Raw genomic sequence first — 23,317 nt, forward strand, 5'->3', positions numbered from 1 at the left:
TTTAGAATGGATATTCCTAGCACAAAAACAGAGTAAAAAAATTAAAGATATGTAGAAAAGTCTTCTGAATTGATTCTGAAAGAAAACGTGAGACTTTATCAGTTATCAGGAATAGACACAACAGAAATTGTGGTACCCTTTACTAATGCTGAAACTTTCTCATTATGGGCAGAAAATGAACATAGGTAAAGAGTGTGCAGTAAATTTTGGGGAAAAATAAACAACAAATATCCCAAAACTTTGGGATATCTGGGATATTTATAAACTGAAACTTCAGTTTATAAGAAAGAGCTAATTGGATTCTTCCTTGTTTAGTAAAATGAATACCAATTTCTGGAGCACCTACATTCTATACTGATGCAAACAAACTGGGAAAGGGAGCTTATCACTCAGGAAAAATAAGTAAAGTTGCTCTTAAAGCCTTTATGATTCAGTTAAAAATACAGAGCTGTATGTCATTCTTTTTTTTTCTTTTTCTTTTTTTCTCTTTCTTTTTTTATTTTTATTTTTTACTTTATTAATTTATTCTTGTTACATCTCAATGGTTATCCCATCCCTTGTATCCTCCCACTCTTCCCTCCCTCCCATTTTCCCCTTATTCCCCTCCCCTATGACTGTTCCTGAGGGGGATTACCTCCCCCTGTATATGCTCATAGGGTATCAAGTCTCTTCTTGGTAACCTGCTGTCCTTCCTCTGAGTGCCACCAGGTTTCCCCCTCCAGGGGACATGGTCAAAGGTGAGGCACCAGAGTATGTGAGAAAGTAATATCCCACTCTCCACTTTACTGTGGAGAGTGCTCTGTCCACTGGCTAGATCTGGGCAGGGGTTTAAGGTTTACCGCCTGTATTGTCCTTGGCTGGTGCCTTAGTCTGAGCGGGACCCCTGTGCCCAAATCTGCCTATCATAATGTTCTACTTGTAGGCCTCTAGGACCCTCTGGATCCTTCCACCTTGCCACCCTCCCATGATTCCCCCATCCAGAGTCCCACCAGTGGTTTTATTAGATTTTCCTGAATCTTTTAACATAGTGACTGACTCTCAATATGCAGAAAGAGTTGTTTTACATAATGAAACCACTGAACTTATTCCAGATGATTCAGAATTAACTTTGCTATTTATTCAACTACAACAATTAATCAGAAAGAGAAACCATCCATTTTATATAGCACATGTCAGATTCCATACATGTCTACCATGTCATCTAGCACAAGGTAATGATGAAAGTGATCAGCTGTAAATAGGGAATGTACTAGAACTCTCCGAATTTTATAAAAAACATCATGTTACCCACAAAGGTTTGAAGAAAAATTTTTTCTATCACTTGGCAATAAGCCAAGGAAATTATAAGACAATGTCCTACTTGGTTTTTGTTTTGTTTTGGTGTGTGGTGTGTGTGTGTTGTATAACCAAATTTCATTACCTGTAGAAAGTAGCCCAAAAGGTGCTCAAAGAAATGAAATGCAGCAAATGATATGTTTCATTTTCCAGAGTTTGGAAAATTAAAGTATGTGTACAATACCATAGATCCATATTCAGGATTCAGTTTGCAACTGCTTTACAATCTGAAAAGGCTGATTCTGTAATTATACATTTATTAGAAGTTATAGCTATTATGCAGACACCTTTGCAAAATTAAAAGTGACAATGCTCTAGCACATGTCTCTAGTAAAATGAAGCAGTTTTATGCACAGCATAAAGCATATTAGAAGTATATCACACAATCCTACAGGAAAGCACTTATAGAAAGATCTAATTGTATTTTAAAAGATATGCTTAATAAACAGAAAGTGGTAATAAAGACCCCCAAAGATAGATTACATAATGCTTTATTAACTTTAATTTTTTTAATACTAATGAGAAAGAAACAACAGCTGCAGAGAGAAACTAGATAGTAGAAAATATTGCTGAATTAAATCACCCTGTGTATTTTAAAGATGGGTTGTCCTCAGAATGGAAAGTAAAATATGTGTGAAATTGGGTAAGAGGTTTTGCCTTTGTTTCCACAGGAAAATAAAAGCTGTGGATATCATCAAAACTGTTAAAGATTAGATTTAAACAGGAAAGATCTCCTGAGTATGGAGAGATAGTAGTTTATCTTGGCCATTCAGTCTAAACTATTTTAGAAAGACCAACAAATGCCTTTCATTTGATCAGGCATATAAAAATAGAAAATAATAATATTTTCTAATGATAGTTTAAGAAAGGTACACTTGCCTTACTGGCATGAAATGAAAAATGGGTTTTCTTAAACCCATTATCTTAATTCTTAATTAAGATGTTAGACTGTAGATTGCCATGTAGCTTACCCCATCTTGGACATAAGTTTTGAAAAAAAGAAAATTTTCTTCTTTGGTATTTAAAACACAGGTTTTTTTTATATCTATCATTTTGCTGATTTATTCTGAATTTATTCCCTGACAAATTTTAATATTCTCATCTTAATTAAACATGATGCCAATTTGTCCACTATTTCATTATTTTCAGATACTTTGTCATTCTTGTATGAGCTACATGAAATTAAAAGACATTTAAAATATTTTAAGTAAATTCACAGGATTCCTACAGTTTAAATTTGTTTTCTAAATCTCTAAGAGATGAAGTGATTTGGAGCTAAGAAAAATATTTGATCAGGGCGATGGTAACCCATGCCTTTAATCAGAGAAGAGACAGGGAAATAGTTGTTTCCTAAATTCTAGAGTGTCAGTGAGCAAGGTGGTAAAGCACACCAGTGGTAGAGCACACCTTTATTTCCACCATCCAGGGACAAAACTCAGATACAGCTCCTAACTGGTATGTTTGCACACTAGAAAAATCATATACCATACTTACAGATTGATATAAAAACTCTCTACAGGGTTACTTGAAAGGCAGCTAATTTCCAATGGGGATGGTAACAAAGAGCTTTTGCCAGTAAGTTCATCACCATGCACACCAACCTGACCAGTATTGAACCAGATGATATCCTAATTATGGGTATCATATTTATTGGTGAATTGGCAACTGGGGACACCTCATAAAGCAAAAACGAACTCACCAACATTTGCCTGTTGGCTTCTGTTGCAAACACTGTCCATACATAGAGAATAAATATTCTCTCTTTGAGCAACAAATCTGAACATTTTACAATACATAGAGAACCTTATATTCAGTCATTTTCAACCACCCTATGGTCATAAGGGAACTCCTTACAATGATGGATTGTATTCATTCAAATGCAGAGTCCTTTGCAGGCTTAGCCATGAAAGTAAAGGTATTACAGTGGAAATGGTAGCTAGCTAAATTCCTTCATGAGCAGGATGTGGTAGCAAAGGAGTCTGTGCATTCCCTCACTGAGGAAATAACTCAATAGCTGGACTGCTCACCCCTCCTCCAAATGAGGCACCTATTGAACTGTGGGGGCAAAGGGAATGATCACAACATTTGGCTTGTGCGTAGTTTGCTGATGATTCATCACCCACTGCTGGAAACAAAACTAAGGGAAAATGGCAGCCTCCAAACTAGAGGATGGAATGGCCAATGCTGAGAAAGGAACCACAAAATCAGGGCAGCACTATTGGCTTTCAGACAAACAACTAGGACAGTAAAAGGAAAATCTCTGTCTTCTCCAATTCGTGGTGCATGTGCAAAGGTATAATTTAAAAGCTGATTGCAAAAGTTATGCTAAAATTCAAAATCCTTTGTGATCTAAAAATAAATACAATTAAACTTTGAATTTATATATAAAGAAAAAGAAATATAAGTATACTTGTCCATCTATTCTAAGGTATATTTAGTTTCAATTTTTCAAAGGAATTTTTGAATTTTAATTAAAATACAATACTTTTTCTGTTGTCCCAAACAATTTGCCCTAGGAAAGATATAACCTGACAAGATATAACTCTCTAGAGTTTTATCTTTCCAGGAGAATGAAAAAAAAATCCATTGTAAGAATTAGGAGACCAAACCAAAAAAAAAAAAAAAAAAAAAAGAATTCGGAGACCACTGGACAAACAAAACATTTGAATAAAGAGGATGCATCATCAAGAGACTATGTCCCAAGAAAAAGAGTAAATTGGCCAAGTTTTATCACTGCACTCTACAGACAAAAGTGGCAAATGGTCTCTATGTGGTTCCAATTCAATTAAAAATTAAAGCTGTCTCTGGGGTTGGAGAGTGGCTCTCCTCTTCTCTAAATTCACACATGCGTGTTAAATCTAAATTCTCTGTTTCATATCAAAAAAGCCACCTGGTTTGGGCCTGAGGCAAACCACAAATAAGTGACTATTCTATTGCCACTAATCTCATATGTTTTCGATTTTCAATTGACTCTCTAGAACTTTTGTTAAGGTATAAATATCATCTTAAAATCTATTATACATATAATGTTTCTGTCATAGTACTAGTAGTCATAGAGTACTAACCGTTCTGGAAATTAGTTTGCTGTATGTGTGTTCAGGTTCGTTAGTTCTCCCCCCCCCCCATCTCTCTCTCTCTCTCTCTCTCTCTCTCTCTCTCTCTCTCTCTCTCTCTCTCTCTCTCTCTCAGAATGTATATCACCTGCATTTAGGGTAGGTCCTCCCACATTAGCACAGACTAGAAACACCTTCACAAATATTCCCTGAAACTTATTTCTAGATGATTCTAGGTCCTGTCAATTGACAGTTCACATTAACCATTTTAGAAGCATTGTCAGTAGTTTTACATAGTTGAAGAACCATGCCAGAGAGAAGTTGATAAAGTTAAAGACTCAACAAGTGGCCAAATGTTGAATAACCTTGTTACTCACTCCTGAAATGTTTTGGGGAGATAAATGTTTGCTCTAGTTTAATTTTAGAAAGACCATGGTAGAGATGAGGGAAAGGGCAGCAAAAATCCATTATAAGCCTATAATGGAATCCACAAGAGAAGTAAGAGCATTTGATCTGTGGAAGAAGCAATTGAGTATTAGTTGTGCTTACTTATTGCTGTGATAAAACACCAAAAGTCATCTGGGGAGGAAAAGATTCATTGACATACAAATCCAGGGTCACATCCATTGAGAGAGCAGGAACTGGAGCAGAGGCAGTGGAGGAATGTGTTGTCCCTCACGCGTTGATCACACTACTTTCTTAATATCATTCAGGACCATATGAGGGGTGACACTGCTCCAGGTGAGCTCCCACACCAATCACTAACAAAGTAAATGCCCTACAAACCTGCCTAGAGGCCAACCTTATGGAGATATGTTTTCAGTTAAGAATCCCTCTACCCGGATATGTTTAAGTTTGTGTCAAGTGAACAAAACCAAGCAGCACAGATATGGAAATGAGAAAACAGATTTTTTATAAAAAGGTCCTACGAAGAACTTTACATTTTTTTATACTTAAATACTGGATTTATGGCAAAAGGGAAAAAGAAGAAATACCAAAGAATCTCATCCAATTCCCAAGATTTTAGTTTGAATAAGTAAATTCATCTAGATTTATTCCCTTATCAATACGGAAAAATAAGAACAGATTTAAGGCCTTAAAGATGACTAAATTTAGATCTTGAAGATAAGATGACAGTACATCTGAAAGAGCATTTCCAGACGAGATCTGAGTATACGCGAATAGAGAAGTTGTTTTGATAGACCTTACAGCTATCAAAGCGAAGACATGGATTTGCACATGATAGGCAGTATAAGCAAGAATTCATACAACTTTGCAAACACCAGTCATAAATTATAGAGGGAACAAAACCTAAAATTATACTGCTTAGACAGTGGGAAAGAGGAAGAAGATGCCATCATAAATGTGCAGTGTCGATAAGAAAGCAATAAGAATTCTCTTGTGGGTAAAATTGTGAGGTGGTGGCATGCTGCTACAACAGTCTCTAGAAGTGGCTTTGGAATCACACCATATTTAGAGGATAAAAAGGGTTTGGAATAAGTGATCAAAAATTTCTCAACCTTCCTGAAGGAGCTAAGAGACATATACTATCTCTGTTTCTTTCGTGGTTGCTGTGATAAAATATTCTGACCAAGGAAACTTAGGGAAGAAATGGTTTATTCTGGCTCACCAGTCAAAAGACCAGTCTATTGCAGGAGGGAAATCAAAGCATCAGGGCTTGAGGGAGCTGCTTTCACTGCATCTGCAGTCAAGATGTAGCCAGGGAGGAACGTATGCATCTTACTCCACTGACTTCCTCCATTTTATATAAGTAATGCTCAGGGAATGTCCCTACCCTCAGTTAAAACTCCCCACATCAATTAACATAGTGAAGAAAAACCCCCAAAGATCTGTCATGAGGCCCATCTCTCATTCTTATGCTATAAATTCTAATTGCTGGAAAGTTTGCTGTTCACGGTAACCGGCATGTAGGCACATTGCAGGAGACTTCAGTGGGTGTCAGGAGACAATGAGAGATGTTATTGGAAACTGACAGGAAGATGGTTCTTATTCTAAAGTGGAAGAGAATTTGAAAAAAGTGTTTTCTTTTATGTGAAAAAAACCACTTGTAAGAGATCCATGTATTTATTCATCTGGAGATATTTCCAAGAATATGGTGGAAAATAGGGACTGGTTTCTCCTTGTTCCTTGTGATAGAAGGCAGTAGATAAAATATAACTTGGGAGAGGAACTATTAAACTAAAAAGAATGAGGACTTTTGGAAATATTTATAGGATTTTTAATCTGTCCATATCATACAGCACAGAGAAGCTATGCTCCAAATAAAATATCAAAAGATAAACTTTTAATAGAAGTCAAATGTGTGAGAATTGTAACCTAACCACCTCATCAGGAAAAGTTCAAGGACACAGAAAAATTGAAAGGCTAGTAAACCTGAGGATTTTTACAGGCAAGACACAAGAAAAGGCCAACTGTGGGTTGTGAGAAAGCTCAAATCATGGGTTATCCTTTATAAAGAAGGAAACTGTCCAAGGGTGTCTGATAGACCAATGGCGCTTCCAGCTCTTTTTGTGGGCAGGCAAGGGCCATCACCTTCTTGCATGAAGAAATAACAAACTTAACACAAAAGCCCCAGAGGCAAAAACCAAAGAGCCTTGGAAGCCAGAGATATAAGAGCTGATATGGCTAATACAGACCCAGAGGCTGGAGCATCAATCCATAGATGTCAAATGCCAGACCATGAAATGTAATAGATTTGTTTTGTTGGGTTGACCTGGCATTGATGTCAGGCTTCTAAATCCTTCTCTTTCCTGTTTTGGGAAGGAAATACGTAGCCTATGCCTGCTTCTCCATTCCACTTTAGAGAAGGATAACATGTTTTTCAGTTTCAAAGACCTGTGAACAAAAGGAATTGGCCACATGAGAGACTTGGACTCATATTTTCATGCATGCCTGATTTAGATAATGGAGGATGGGGTGTTTTAATTACTACTTAAACAAGATTTTATACCTAGTGTTCATACTGGATTGGGTAAGACTTTGGAGCACGCTGGAATGAGATGAGTCTGTTTTGCCCAAGTAAATGACATGAATGAGGGCGAATAAAGACTAGTGTAGACAGAATTGAGGTCCTCTTCCTCCCAGAAATCTATGCTGAAGTCTCAAAGCCCAGTACCAATAAATACGATCTTGCTTCTTTAAGCTTTTGGGGGAAAAGAATGATCAATATGAGACATACGGTTTTGAGATTGACCTTACTCAAATGAATTTATGTCTTCATATATAAAAAAAGGAGAATATAGGCATTTTAATCAAACTTTTATTAAAAGACGAAGAGAGATAAGAAAAGAATAAAATCGCATCTGAGAGTACAGGTGTGGGTTTCTCAAAGGAGACTAAAAGAAAGAGAGAGATGCCTGGTAAATAAAAAAGATATGCCAGATCCTCTGTGCCTGGGATGCCTTTATTCTTTGGTGACTTCCATTTCCTCTCATTTTCACTCTCTTTCTGCCTCCTTTTCTGCAGAGTTGCCTGAGCCCTGAAGGGAGGAATTGATGAAGACATCTCATTAGGGCTGAGCACTCCAAAGTCTCTTACTCTCTGCACAATGTTCGGTTGTGGGTCTCTGTTTTTCTTTCCAGCGACTGCAGGAGGGAGCTTCTCTGATGATGGCTGAACAAACAAGGTATTTATCTATGAGCACAGCAGAATGTTACTAGAAGCCATGTTATTGCTGTGCTCCTTTAGGAGAACCAGTAGTATTTGGGGTTACTCTACGTCTCTAGTCCATCTAGTCTCAGGCTCCTAGCTCCCCAAATAGTGTCGGGCATGTCTCACAAAGTGGTCCTTAAAACAAATTAGACATTGCTCTCTTACTTTCACAATCTTTGAGCCATTACTGCATCAGCGTATCTTGCAGGTAGGTCACCATGTAGCTTGAAGGGTTTATAGCTGGATTGGTGTTTAGGTTTCTCCTTCGGTAGTGTACAGAGTATTTTTCCGGTACTATGATCTGAACAATAGTCCATAGAGGTGAGGCTTCTATGTAGATACCAGCTCAACTTCTCCATGTTCAATTAGTTGTGTATAAATGTTGTCTGCAACAACAGGGCCTTACCATAACTTTGTGGAGAGCAGCCTTGGTAATAGGCTGGAGGGGGAGGGGTTTTCCCGTGGTATTCCTTTGGTCCACAACTAGATTAAATGTAATCCATTTCTGGGACTGGAAGCTTCATTTTGGTGACAAAAGATGTTCAGTTGGTGCTCTGTCTTCCCATTATTGGTTTATTTCATTTAGATTGTCTTCATATATGTATACATATTTTAGGAGTCTTCTACTGTATTAGGTTTTCATGTGATTCCCTAAAATGGCCCTTAGTTTTAGCTGCTGTCTCTTCTTATGGTTCTTCCTTCACTCGCTTTTATCTCTCCATCTCTGTTTAATTCTGCCATCCCAGTACCTGCTCGTCACCTATCCATATCTTTCTATTCTATTTCCCCTTCCTAGGGAGATCCATCTCTCCTGGGGAGTGCTTACTCTATGCCTAACTTCTGTGATTATACAAACTGTAGCTTGCTTATCAATACTTTAAGAGAAAACATCCATATACATACTGTATTTGTCTTTCTGGGTCTGGGTTACCTCTCTCAGGATGGTTTTCCTAGTTCTATTCATTTATCTGCTAATTTTATTTTATTTTTTAACAGCTGAATGGAGTTGTATTGATTAACTGGCTATCCTTGTTGCTATTCTGTTGCTGTGATAGAACACCAAGACGAAGACAACTTACAGAAGAAAGAGTTTATTTGGGGAGCATGCTTCCACATGCTTCGGTCCATAATGGGTAGGTCAGCAAGCAGTGAACACTGGGATGGGAGCTGAACGCCTAGAGCTAAGGGCTCACATTTTGCAATGCAAACAGGAAGCAGAAGGAGTACACTGGAAAGAACATGTGGCTTTTGAAATGCTAAAGCTGTACTCCAGAACCGTAGGTAGTTCCTCCAGCAAGGTCACTCCTCCTAAATCTGCCCAAGCAGCCACCAACTGGAACATACACATGCACATGCCTGAGAATAAGGAAAATGTTTCTTTCAAACCATCACACTGTCCACCAACAGTATTCATTAGCTTGGTGGGAATGGACCCGAACTCAAAACTCAGTAAAGAATTGATATTATTGCAAAGCAATTCTGATGTAATAGCAAAGAAAACTGTGTAAATTATGGACCAAAAGATAATGAGGATCTGAAATTAATAAGATACAAATATTTCAATGTAGAGGAAATAAACTGAATATACAGAAAAGAAATTGTATGCAAAAGCTGCCAAATATAAGGTTCTTGACAAAGACATGAATGTGGAATTTACACAAATTCTCCTTTCCAAACAGCAGTCCCTGCGCTAGCCAGCAGCATTACCTCAAATCCTATCTTATCATGCTCATTTTTGGAAGGCCTGCTAAAATAAAATTTCACATATAAAATACGTGACACTATGGCAACCAGTTAAGACAGGCTATAGCAACACTGGCAATCTATTGTTAACAAATAGCTAAAGCCCATTTCCATTGGATGTTCTAAGCAAAACGTGGGTAGCAAAAGTGTAGTAGAAATATACTCTAGATATAATATTTCCTAATGAAATGTACAAATGCTTCTTGATCATTCACAGTAAGTAGTAAATATTCACACAAATGATAGAAAGGTTTATGATACTTACGTAATTAAAGCATTTTATTTTGCAATATGTAAATCCTGTTACAATTTCAAGCCATGCTCTCTCCTACTCTGGCCACTCATCAACCTCCTAATCCTGCACAGTATGAGGTACACACTTGTCATGCATATATACACAAAGGGTTTAAATCACAGCTCCTGCTCACGTAGCTTGCTTTTGATGTTCTACCACTTTCTCTGTGTTTCTATTCCTTCTTTAAAGACTGTGACTTTTGAAGTTCTTAAGATAAGAGAAGGAAAAACATATTTAAAAAAAAACAGGTGAGTTCAGACAACAGCAGGACTCAGAATCTGAAGCTACTCATGTCTTCAAAAATCCTTTAATCAGTAAATCATCCTTAGCTTTATTTTTAAATATATATGTATACACATATATATGTGTGCACATATATACATATAGATATATGCATACGTGACATTCTGTATTTTAAGAACTTGTGCAATTCTCAAAAACTAATATACTAAGAGAAGTTGAAAGAATCCTAAAAACACCTTTGGTTTTAGCATCCTTCCAATATTTTTCTGAGTCTTTCTTTGTCCATCTAAGGAAAATGTGCTGCTAGACTACAGGCCCCATCATAGCTGCCTACTTTCATGCTCCATCGTCAGTACCTGGCATGGCATGGCATGTGGGAGGAAGTGTTCACACCTGAATCCTTGGACATCTGCTCAGAGATTAATCGAGAAGTTTTGCCTTAGAACCCTTTGATCAATTCCCTGTAATGGCTGCGTAAGCGCAGACTACTGTCTGTGCTTTCCGCTCCAGAAAGAACCTGCTCAGCAGCTTTCACCAAGCTAAGAAGTGAGACCAGCAGGTCTCCCTTGGATGGAACTTTCGTGTCCTGAACACAAATGTCTGGAACCACGTAAGCACGTGTGCGCATTCCCATTGATGACTGGGTGCTGTTGACCTCTGGCAAAGGGACCTGCACTGCACCGATTGGTTTTAAGAGCATTTATATTCCTGGTTTGCATTCTGAGTTCTGACAAGACTCCGCCAGGAGAGAGGTGTGGGCCCATTTAAGGAGATTTCCAGTGACAAGAGTTAGGAGACTTTGAAAGGAAATGGGTGGACACTGAAAGTGGGAACAAGGAAAAAGAATCTCGGACTGAAAATACAAACAGGATCCAAATGTTGAATCAAATCCTAAAGCTGGCGACACAGAAGTATAGTTGGCTAGCGCATTCCTACACAGGGTCCCCCAAATTTACCTGTCACCTTGCCTTTCTACTCACTGGTAAATTGTCAAGTTGTTTCGGGAAAATTGATCTCACTGTAAAACTCTGAAAGGAAAACCCTAAAGTTAAAAGCGAGAAGACAACACTGGAAAGATTTTGCTTCCAGGGAGAAAGCACTTCTTTCCCTTGCTATCAGCCAGCAGCTGCCTGGAGAGAAACAGAGAACGAATGAAACCCAGAACGTGGGCTAGAGAAGCAAAGAGCGGGAGCTTGTAGAGTGGGGAGCCAGCGGGCGCGCGGGTGCGGGAAGGAGGGCGGGCAGGGGGGTTGTTCGTCAGTCTTGCGACCCAAGACGTCACCGAGGCTGGGGTGTCCTGGAGACTATAAAGCGAGCGCGCCTTCCGCTCACTCCGCTGCTGCCTGGGAGCTCCTCCCCGGCAGGACCCAAGCTGAGAGAGTCTCTGGCTCTTTCCTGGCCAACAGAGAAGCAAACTCCCAGGACTAAGCGAGGCTCCTTCTGGGCGTCCTCTGCCTGTCACAGGATCGCAGGGGGCGGTACCATCCCTACCTGCTACTAAGCAGTATCTAAGAGCGCCGTGCCTAGGAGGTAAAGAACTTCAGGGGAGCCTGCTCCTGCTGGCAGAGGGACTGTAGCAGGTCCCAGACTGCAGCCGCTGGCCATGGCCTCAGTCCCCACCTCTGAGAGCTGGACCGACGGGGCGGCAGGAGTGGGGACCCACGCAGGGAACCTGAGTTCCGCGCTGGGGGTCACTGAGTGGCTTGCGCTTCAGGCTGGCAACTTCTCCACGCTGGGGATGCCTGTGACATCCCAGGCACCTTCCCAGGCCCGGGCCAACCTCACGAACCAGTTCGTGCAGCCGTCCTGGCGGATCGCGCTGTGGTCACTGGCCTATGGCTTGGTGGTAGCTGTGGCAGTCTTTGGAAACCTCATTGTTATCTGGATCATCCTGGCCCACAAACGCATGAGGACCGTCACCAACTATTTCCTGGTAAACCTGGCTTTCTCCGACGCCTCCATGGCTGCCTTCAACACCTTGGTCAATTTCATCTATGGTCTTCACAGCGAGTGGTACTTTGGCGCCAACTACTGCCGCTTCCATAACTTCTTTCCCATCACAGCAGTGTTTGCCAGCATCTACTCTATGACAGCCATTGCAGTGGACAGGTGAGAGAAGGGGAGGAGAATGGGGGCGGGGGGGGAGGGGAGAAGGGAAGGGGCGAGGGAGGGACGACCAGGGAGAGGGGAGCAGAAAGGGGCAAGCAGTCTGTATAGCTATAAAAAAAAAATGACAGCCCAAGGGGCTTTAAAGGTGTGGAGGCTGTGAGCCAGTTTCTGCTCCCATGACCTGTCCCACTTCACCCCTGATTCCCTGGGATAGGACATCCAGAGAGACAGTAGAAGGCAGATGACTGCTGTGAAAAATCTCTCACTCCAAGAAGGCAATCAGCTAAAATGACTGAACTATTGTTTAGAATTTGTTTTCATTGGAAAATTAAAATTTTTTTGCCTTCTTTTTCTCTGTTGTTCAGTCACTACTATGCAAGCTTAAAAAAAATGCTCAGAGTCAGTCACCCATCCCTCTTCCTCTTCTTTCTAGAGTCTTAGTCTTAATCAGTCTCTGTTCTCAAAATCAAGGCCAGCACTCTCCTGCCTTACCTGCCAGGATGCAACAGAGGCAGCAAGCTCTTGCTAAAAGTCTTGTCTGTTTCCATTATGCTCCTGATTAGACATAACATCTAGTAATCCAATGTAGATCTCTGTGCCTGGAAGCATGTAACTGAATTTTTCAGAAGATATAAAACATTACACTAAAATAATAAGTGATTACAAAATAAGATACATTACTTCATACCTTCTCTATCTCTCCCCCTTCCATATATATATATATATATATATATATATATATATATATATATATATATATAAACACTACACTTAAAGAATAAGTAGTTACAAAATAAGATACATTACTTCATCTCTCTCATACATATATGTATATGAAGTAATGTGTCTTATTTTGTAACCACTTATTCTTTAGATGTAATGTTTTATATCTTCTGAAACACACACACACACACACACACACACACACACACACACACGTGTGTATAATGGAGAGAGAGAGACTCCTCACCTAAAGTGGAAATTCTGAAATGCTTAATTAAAGCCTATTGAACCTCAAATATTTGTTACTATTCTCAAGTTTTTTACAAATCCTCCATGCATTTGCTTTCTCTTATAGAACACTAAGAACTGTACATACTTGGGGAAACACTGATGAATCCTTCTCTGTTAGTGAAAGCTGGTTACATTTAAATTCAATATTATGATAAGGATAAACAGAACATAGCCAGGGAATTCTGCATTCAGCTTAGTGATTGGCACTTGCATGGAGCTTAATGCCTATTTTAACAGACTAAAGAGTGTATGAAAAAATTGCCTTTTTATGTTAACAGAGTTGTAAAATCAAAGGGACTAAATATTAATTATTATTACACTCAGATATAATTATGAGAAAAAATATTTGTTTTCTTGAAATATTGATCAAAGAGGTTTTAATAGTATAAAGCTACAGAGATATTTCACTTGCCTGGACAACAGTTTTCACCTGAAGGAGCAATAGTTGGATGTCTCTAAGTAGGCTAACCAAGTGTAAACATGTGTTTTAAAGGTCTTCAATGCTGTATCTTGTCTCTCCCCTCAAGCTCTGGTCTTCCACACATTTGTGCTGGGAAGGGAGGTAAAATTGAAAGCAAAGACTGAACAAAATCAGCCCAAAGTTTGGAAAGGTGAAATTCCCCTTAACCGTTGCCCCACAGAGACAGCAACAAATGCATCCTTAGGTTTGCAAATCATCCTATGCTGTTTTGTTCTGGTTTCTTTTTAAACAAATTTCTCGTATGTACGTTTTTAATGTTGTGCCGGGGAGACAGGGGGTAGCATATAAGGCCACAAAATGATCATAATCTTCTTGAAGTGCCAACAAGGCAAAAAACAATTTAAATTCTAGTGTGTGTAAAGTTGGTTTAGGAGGAGGAAACAATTTATATTTCCAGTTTGATCTGGTCAACATTTCTGCTATGGCTTTGGGGTTATCTTAGCTATTAATGCAGAGCTATTCATTGTATTGAATGCTTTGAAATAATATGGTTTTATCACTTATTCTTTTTCATTTTTTCAGAGAAAACATCATAAAGCTAACTCTAAAACTTACACAGCATACATTCTGCTATGAAACTGAAGTGAGCTCAGTTCACGTGTTGCAAATCACTTTGTTTAAAAGAATACATTTATTTGAGCAGACAGTTGATTTAAAAACTATTCATGGGGGCGGAAACCCCATTTGAGATAATTTTAGAGCAAAGGGCACAACAGTTAGTAACACAGTTACTAACAGTTGGTGACAGTTGCTATCACTCCATGTACCCTTTCAACAATGATACCTTATCAACTGCAGACCAGAAGAGCTGCCCCTGTAGTGTTTGAAGCTCTATCAAAAATTAACCCTGGCAGGATTAGTCCTCCTGTGGTTACAGGAGCATCATGACTTCTCAGGTTACAGTTATACGGATGGACTGCTGCATGTAGCTGACATTGTCACTATCATTATATGTTTACAGAATGTATCATTTCCTATATAATTCGTGTTTTATTAAATAGCAGTTAAGATTAAATAATCTGCAACTGCTTCTCATTAATAAAGAAATATGTCATCCAGTATATCCAACCAGTGACCGTCAGGCTTTGTGTTGCATATGTGGCTCAACACTTTTGTAGCTGACCATCAGCATCTCATCGTGATGTGAAACGGGCGCACGCCAATGTAACTCAAACACCAGGCGTTTCGTGGTACATCATGTCCACCTAATATACTATAAACTGTTTTATGCGATCCCTTTCTGAATGGAGAGCAGACTCACTTCAATCTGTTTCTCTACATAAATGCAGACTGTGGAAGGAGAATGAGCTTTGATTTAGGCATGTGGCCTCCCATGAACTGCAGCAAATGTTTGCAAGCCCCTTGCAGCCCTTAGAAAACTTGGGCTTGAAAAAGGTTATTCCCTCAATAAGCAATTTACAGTAATGGCCACACGTCTACTCGACAGAAAAAAATCATTGTGTCTCTTTGAAACACATTCTGTGCTAGTAGAATTATTTGTTTTATATTTCCACTCTGTAAATAACTCGACCAAAGACTTGAACGTGAACTCACAAGTGTTAGCTTTCTACTAACATTAATAATGTACTTACTACATTATTAAAAATTCCTGGAAACCTCTTTCGTTGCCTGAAAGGCCACTTACCTATATTCATTGCTATCTTGTTACAGAAACCCCAAACTTAAAGTAGAATTACTTGCCACCACCGAGTTGTAGTTCTCCAAATTTGCATTTCTGAAATAAAATATTTGACTATAACACACATCTTTAAGATGCCAAGCCTTTCCAAAGTCATGCTGAGGATCTAAGATTCAAATAACTTCAGGTTGATTGAGGCTGCGCTCCTCTAAACCTCTATGCTATGGTGCCTGGAGTGTTGGTTAAAGCAAAATTGCCTTTAAGACTGTTAGGATCTAGCAGTTATTTATATGCCATGTGTTGCATGAAAGCACATAACAAGTTCTTTGTTACCTGTATTTTAGTCTAGAGTGTAGGAGGTAGAAAATTACTAATATAACAGTTAGTATAATAAAATGTGATTTCAGTTCACTTATTGCATACAGCACTTGATTTGGGGAAATAAATAAGCAATATTTTCTCCTATTTCCTAGGCATGTATTTCTGAAATTAAGTTTAAAATTCCAAGAAGTTTTATTAATGTAGTAAGGGATTGTCTCTGGGTACATGGCCTTGTTTGATCTGAATATTCAAATAACTTTATAAAAAATTCAATTCACTGTTTCCTCCTGATAACCCTTAAGGATATAATTTCATATGTTTCATGTAACTGTCCAAAAACAGTCACAACAGAGAATAGTTTATATTCCTTAGACTCAGATACAATCCAAATTCATTATTATTGAAAGGTATGCTTAAATGAATAAAAAAGTGTTTATCTAAATAAATGAAAAAATGAATCTATTTCCTGTCTTCTGTTTTAAAAAGTGATCTTCTGTTTTACTGCTTCATAAATTGTTCTGTAAACCATTGTATAAATAAATTCACTCAAATTATTCATGAAGTGTTTAGGGAGAGCTTTTAAGATAGAGGAACAAAGGCAGTATTGGAAAACAGTGAAGAGTTGGTCTAAAACCAGACTTTGAAGGTGTAATAAATGTTATATTATTTCTAAAAACTAATATAAGTTTAATATATTTTTGTAAATATTTCTAGAAATCTTTTTGTCTATCTGAATTGAAATCCCTAAGCTAGTTTTGCTCTACTCCTGGGGAAAGCCACTCTCTGTGAAGTTACAGTTCTTTATCATTATTCCAGTAACAGGTGAAACATTATTTGGTTCGTAAGATGAATTTGGTGATGTCAACATAAGACTAATCACTTCACATCATCAAATTATTTACAAAATAGCTCTTAAAGATATGCTTTGGGAAATATTACCTTTAGGAAATATAAACCTTTGGCTCTCTTGTAGTTCTTTTTTAAAGGACTTTAAAACCTCTTTTTAAATGTAAAAATTATTGGTTTATAATAGTTAATGGTAGAAGTTCTGTTACAGTGCAAATTTTTAACAGAAAAAATTCTGTAACAGTGCAAATTTATTTGTATGTGTGTGTGTGTGTGTGTGTGTGTGTGTGTGTGTGTGTTGCAAGTGTTCATACAGGCATGCAGGTGTTCACAAAGGCCAGAGGCATTGAATTGTTCCCAGATTCTGGGAATTGAACTCGGTAAGCATTTAGCTCTGAGCCAGCCATCTTACCAACCCCTTCAATGCCAATTCTTATAAAATTAACAATCAGTGCATATTGAAAATGATAAATACATATGTATTCATTAGATGAATATGTAAGGTCAGCAGAGCTTAGCTACATTCAGAAGTGTGTTATATAATTAGGAGACTGCTCACAATCCTAGGTAGCATATGCGCCCAGATAAGCTGTAGTAAACAAATACTGCTGAGGACTGGTTGTATAGCTGTTCTCCTACAGCTTTTGAAAACAACCTCTTAGCATATAATATATCAATATATCTCAAATGTAGAAAGAAAAGAGACAAATAGACCATTTACAAAAAAAAAATAAAAATATATAACAAGCATCAATCTTATCCATTGCTTCTATTCAAAACTGTATTTCCTTATCAGCTATTTTGCTCAGTAAGTAACTCAAACCTGATTTCTTTTCCTGTTTCTGTTAGAAGAGCCACATGATCAATCCCCGCAAGCATGTCGGTTCTCTTACCTTCCGGACTATTCAGCAGGTTCATCTAGGGCCTCCACCTGCAGGTCTCTCCCCAGCTGCCAGCTCACCTGGCCCCTTCCTTCCACCTGCAAAAAAAACAACTGCATTTTAGGCTCTTCTGCTCCAAATACTGAGTCTGTTTTTTCACTATTTATTTATTTATTTTCTTGTGTTTCTACAAATTATCTCAGCTGAACCAGGTCTTACATTTATCATGTTGGAAAAAAGTGGGGAGTCATTGTTTGTGTTTTGTTGTTGTTTTATATACAATTAGTTTTGTACAAATTATACGTGGCACAAGACACCATGCAAACACATATAGACAAATTAAAATTAGTTAAAAATTGAGAGTGGATAAAAATACTGTGTATGTATGTATACATACATACATATATATATATATATATATTTGTCTCTTCTATTTTTATACAAACATAAAATATGAATGAGATAATGCAACATTGGGGCAAAGGGTCCTATTCCCTTGGGAAACTTCATTATCAATACTATTCTGTCATTCAATTTCATATCTGAGACTTTGTTGATATTCTAATGACCTAAGTCTCTTGATTGCCACATACGAACAAAAGAAAAGAAATTATTAACATGGCTGACATTGTACATACACACAGTGCACACACGCGTTGAGTGCTAAAGAATTAGTTTTAAGGAATGCATGGTATGGATCAAAAAGACAATACATGTTTAACAATATTTTCATTAGCATGAAAGCACATTCTCCTGACCCGGTCCCTCACCTCTCATTTGGGAAATGGGCCCTGCACCTCCCCTGAGCAGCACAGTGGAGCTGGCCCTGATGGTGAGGATGTGGATGAGCCAACACTGAGAACATGAAAAACATGCTCTTGCTGGCTGCAGCATTGGATGGGCCAACATGGGAAAGGCAGGAGAGCTCACACCAGTGGTGTGTGGGTGCTGGAGATCTTGTGGACTGGCCAGCTCAGATTGGACCACCCCATTATCTACCCCATTGATGAACTGCTAGAGTGCATGAAAGGGCCTGTCCTAGAGATACAAAACTACATGATCTCCATGATGCAGGGCAGCAACAGAGTATCTGCAAGGAGTTCAGTGAGGTTCCTGTATTGATAGCGCAGCAGAAGCCAGAGACCTCATACCAGATCAATGACTCATGGCAATGAACACTTGTAGGCAAAGAAGTGTGGACAAAAATGGTATACGGTGGGACACACTGTGGCACACAACTTCCACAACAAATTTTCTCTGTCCTGGGGAGGTTGCAGGGGTGGAGGGCAGGCATGAAGGGAGAGAGAAATGAATGGTATTGTGGTACATGATTCATAAAGAACTAATAAGAAGTATTTTAAAAAGCACATTCCATATCGGTTTTAACTATCATGTAGCTGAGTGACAAAGTCATAATACCAAGCAGAGCTCAATGAAATGTTGTTGGGGTACTTACAGTTTCTGGATGATCTTGTCTGACCCAAGGTCAAATGCAAGAAAGAATAAAATGCTGTTTTCTCTACAAGGATTTGTCTTGCCTTCAATTTGAACACAGAATGACAAGCAGAAAAAAATCAAAGCTGTCATGCATGGCCAAAGCTTTGCAAATCTTCTTCACTCTGGTCCCTGTCCTGTCACCCTGATTCATCCATTTTCCCACTGTAGTATTCAAATTTGTTTTCATAGTTCATTGTAAGAGTCACATTCAGAGTGAAAAATAACTGTGTGTATGTGTGTGTGTGCATGTGCGCATGCACACGCAACTAATGCTATGCTGATGTAAATCAGAGAAATGGGCATCTTCACCTCCAAACCCAGTCAAATTTGAGTTTTCTTTGTTTGGGGCATGAGTCCAGTTTGTGTTTCTTTATTAATCTTAAGAGTTGGACCTGTCTTGGAGTGTGGTAAACGGACCAGGGCTCACATCATTAAAGAAAACTGATCAACACAGAAACCCACAACTGTCCAACGTGCAAAAAGTCAGATACTGTATAATCTTAGGCCCCACAGGGAATATGCACACTGTTCCCCTCCTCCAAAGGCTCAGAGATCACTGCAGATGAGGGAATAGAAAGACCACAAGAGGCAGAGATAGATGATGGACCACTGTAAAGAAACAGTGTCTTCTGGACACAGCTGCACACATGACCTCACAAGTCAGACCTAATTCAAGCATGGAGAGCAAAGTGGGGCACCACTTCCCTCCATAGCCAAAGAGCCATTGCCAACTGCTCATTATTGGCAAAGAACTTACTTACTCTAAGAGTGTAGTCCCTGATAAATCAGCCACATGCCAAGTGAGGACAGCCACACACCAAGGAATATTTGGGCATCACAAATTGCCCTTAATGGTATGAAGGGTGACCAGTGAGAATCTGGGAAGAATTGCAAGAGAGAACATGACTATGATCAAAATTTAATGTTTTAATTTTCCCAGCAGCTGTTGAATCCCAATAGCTCCTCAAATAGGGATGGGATTTCATGCTCACTTCTCCACCTCCCTGCTGGGAGCTGAACTTGTACAGATAGTGCATATGCTGCCAAAATTTCATGAGTTCATCTGTGCTGCTGCAGTATCATGTACAGAAAGTTTCCTTGAAAGTATCCATTTGTCCACAAATTTCGGCAATTCCTTGTTTTTAATAGCTGAGTAGTATTCTATAGTGTATATGTACCACAGTTTCAAACGGTATATACTCACTTATATCTACATACTAGCCCAAGGGGCATATCCCACGAAAGCCTTCACTTACCAGGAAACTGGAACAAAGGGGAGGACATCCTACTGGGACTCTAGATGAGAGAAGCATGGGAGAAGAGCAAAGTAGAAGGATCCAGAGGGTCCTAGAAACGTGCAAGTAGAACATTATGAAAGGCAGATTTGGGCCCAGGGGTCCCACTGAAACTAAGGCATCAGCCAAGGACAATACAGGCGGTAAACTTTAAACCCCTACCCAGATCTAGCCAATGGACAGAACATTCTCCACAGTTGAGTGGAGAGTGGGGTATGACTTTCACACGAACTTTGGTGCCTCATATTTGACCATTTTCCCCGGGGGTGGGGGGGGGGGAGACCTGGTGGCTGGCACTCAGAGGAAGGACAGAGGTTACCAAGAAGAGACTTAATACCCTATGAGCATATATAGGGGAAGGAAATCCCCCCTCAGTCACAGTCATAGGGGAGGGGAGTAAGGGGGAAATGGGAGGGAGGGAAGAATGGGAGGATACAAGGGATGGGATAACCACTGAGATGTAACAAGAATAAATTAATAAAAAAATTTTTTAAAAGAAAGTATCCATAGCCTCTGCCTCCTACAACGTTTCCACCCATCTTCCTCTAAATTCCCCAAGCCTTGAAGGAAGAGGAGGCTAAGTACATCCCATTGGGCACTAAGTACCTCACTAGTTCTTATTCTTTATATGTTGACCACTTGATGGTCTCAATTTTAACTATCATCTACTGCAACACATTTCTCTGATGAGGGCTGAGAGATCCTCTGATCTATGGATATAGCAGTAAGTCTTTAGGAGTCGTCTTAATACAATGTCCACTTAGCAGAATAAGAGTAATAGGTTCCCATAGGGCCTATGACCTATCTAACTGCTTTAACAATACCCATTATGGGCTCCACTACATGGATTGGGCACCAATCCCAACATGCTTGGTTACTCCTAGACCATTCCTGTACAACTGCACCAGTAGACATGTCTTGTTGGCCAGTTATATCTCACAATGAGGTTAATGATCGTGTTGCTTCTCTGGTGGTAAACTTAGCACCTGCCAGTACCATGAAAGAAGCCTCCAAGTGAGTACCAGATGATTTCTTCAATTCTGTGACTCAAGTATGTGGTATATTCAGTGAGAGGGTCTTTCATCAGGTTCTGAAGGATGACCAGGAATATTGGCAATGGGCTATAATAATTGGGGACTATATGAGACCCCAATAACCAACAACTCCAAAATAAGTAATCCATTTCTGGTATCGTGGTTTTTGTTTGTTAGGATGTGTTTTCTAGTTGGGATATTATCCTTGCACTGTATGGTAACTTCACTAAAACTCTTTTTATATGTGTATATGTATGTATTTTAGGAACTTTCTACAGTGCTAGTTTTTTTATATCACTCTTTTAAAAGGATTTTAAAAATATTTCCAGGTGTGTGTGTGTGTGTGTGTGTGTGTGTGTGTGTGTGTGTGTGACCTACTGTGTATTGTTGGCTTCTTTGTTAAAAATCAGGTGTTTTAGCTACTATGCTCTGATTTATATCAATACTATTCTGTTTTTATTACTGTAGCTCTGCCGTATAACTTGAAATCAAGATGGTGATACTTTTACCAGTTTTTTTTTTATTTTAGAGAGGTTTTGGATATTGTGTTGGTATTGTTGCTGTTGTTGTCCAATTCAGTTTAAAAACATTATTACCACTTTTGTGAAAAACTCCTTTAGAACTTTGATGGAGATTGCACTGAATTTGTATATTTGGTTTTGGTAGGGTAACCATTTTCACAGCTTTAATCTTAGTAACTCATAAACATAAGAGGTCTTTCTATCTTTTGGAACCTTGTTCATTTTCTTTTTTAGTGTCTTATGGCTTTTATTGGATACGTCTTTCGCTCCATTGTAGTTTTTGGAACTACTGTGAAATTGATTATTTATCTGATTAACACTTAATATGTTTGCCATTTGCACATAGGAAAGCTAAGGATTTTTTGTATGCTAATTTGGTATTCCACTACCTTGCTTAAAGTATTTATTAGCCATGGGAGTTTTCTGGAGTCTTTAGAAGCATTTCTATGGAGAATTAAATGCTTTGCAAAGGGGGCAGGAGAGATGGCTCAGACATTAAGAGCACTGGCTCCTCTTCCAAAGGTCCTGAGTTCAATTCCTGACAACCACATGGCGGCTCACACCCATTCATAAAGAGATCTGGTGCCTCCTTCTGGCCTGCAGGCACTATATGCAGGTAGAACACTGTATACATAATAAATAAATAAATAAGTAAATAAATAAATAAAAAAGAATACTTTGTAAATAATGATAATTTTACTTCTTTTCCTACTTGTATTTCTTTCATCCATTTCACTTGTCTTACTGCTCCAGATACAACACCAAGCACTACATTGAACAGCATCCTAGTCTAGTTTCTGCTTTTTATGGAAATGATTTGAATTTTTCTCCACTTAGCATGATACTGTCTGTGGGTTTGTTGGATGATGCCTTTATTATGCTGAGATGTTCCCACGTATCCCTAGGTTCTCCAGGACTCCTTTTGACAGAGATTTAAGACATAGGTATAACTTCCTGCCTTGTAGTAAAGTTCTGAGGGCTTAGAAGACCCTCTCCTCTGATGTTCAGAAGTCTGTGAATGTCTCCCTGGATTCTGTAGGCCCTAGAATTCCAGGTCAGATTAAACACTGTGTTGGTTCCAAGCACTTGGTAGATATGTTGCCTGATAAACAGGCAGAAAAATTGATCCGAGTGATCTACCTGGATTTCTGGTATCAACTGTACTCACTGTCTATATTGAGAGTGTCAGCGACTGATAGATTTTTTTTATTTTCGTATGTATACACTTCTCTATTAACAGTGAAGGTAAATGTAACTTTTTATAAGCAATAGATTATTTTCCCACAACTTTACAAGAAACTGAAGGTTCACATGCTTCTTGTTACCCATTCTGAGGCC

General features: G+C 38.8%; 1 protein-coding gene across 1 annotated transcript in view; it reads left to right on the forward strand.

The window, feature by feature from the left end:
* Positions 1-11,696: 11,696 nt before the first annotated feature.
* TACR3 (tachykinin receptor 3) overlaps positions 11,697-23,317 on the forward strand; it is a 93,349-nt gene continuing 81,728 nt past the window's right edge. Inside the window, exon 1 of the mRNA XM_084756370.1 lies at positions 11,697-12,450. Within this exon, the coding sequence (XP_084612496.1) occupies positions 11,945-12,450 (506 nt within the window). The 5' untranslated portion in view covers positions 11,697-11,944. The remainder of the gene's footprint in view (positions 12,451-23,317) is intronic.

The sequence above is a fragment of the Acomys minous genome (genome assembly GCF_964271855.1).
Source record: "Acomys minous genome assembly, chromosome: 14".
Taxonomy (NCBI): Eukaryota; Metazoa; Chordata; class Mammalia; order Rodentia; family Muridae; genus Acomys; species Acomys minous.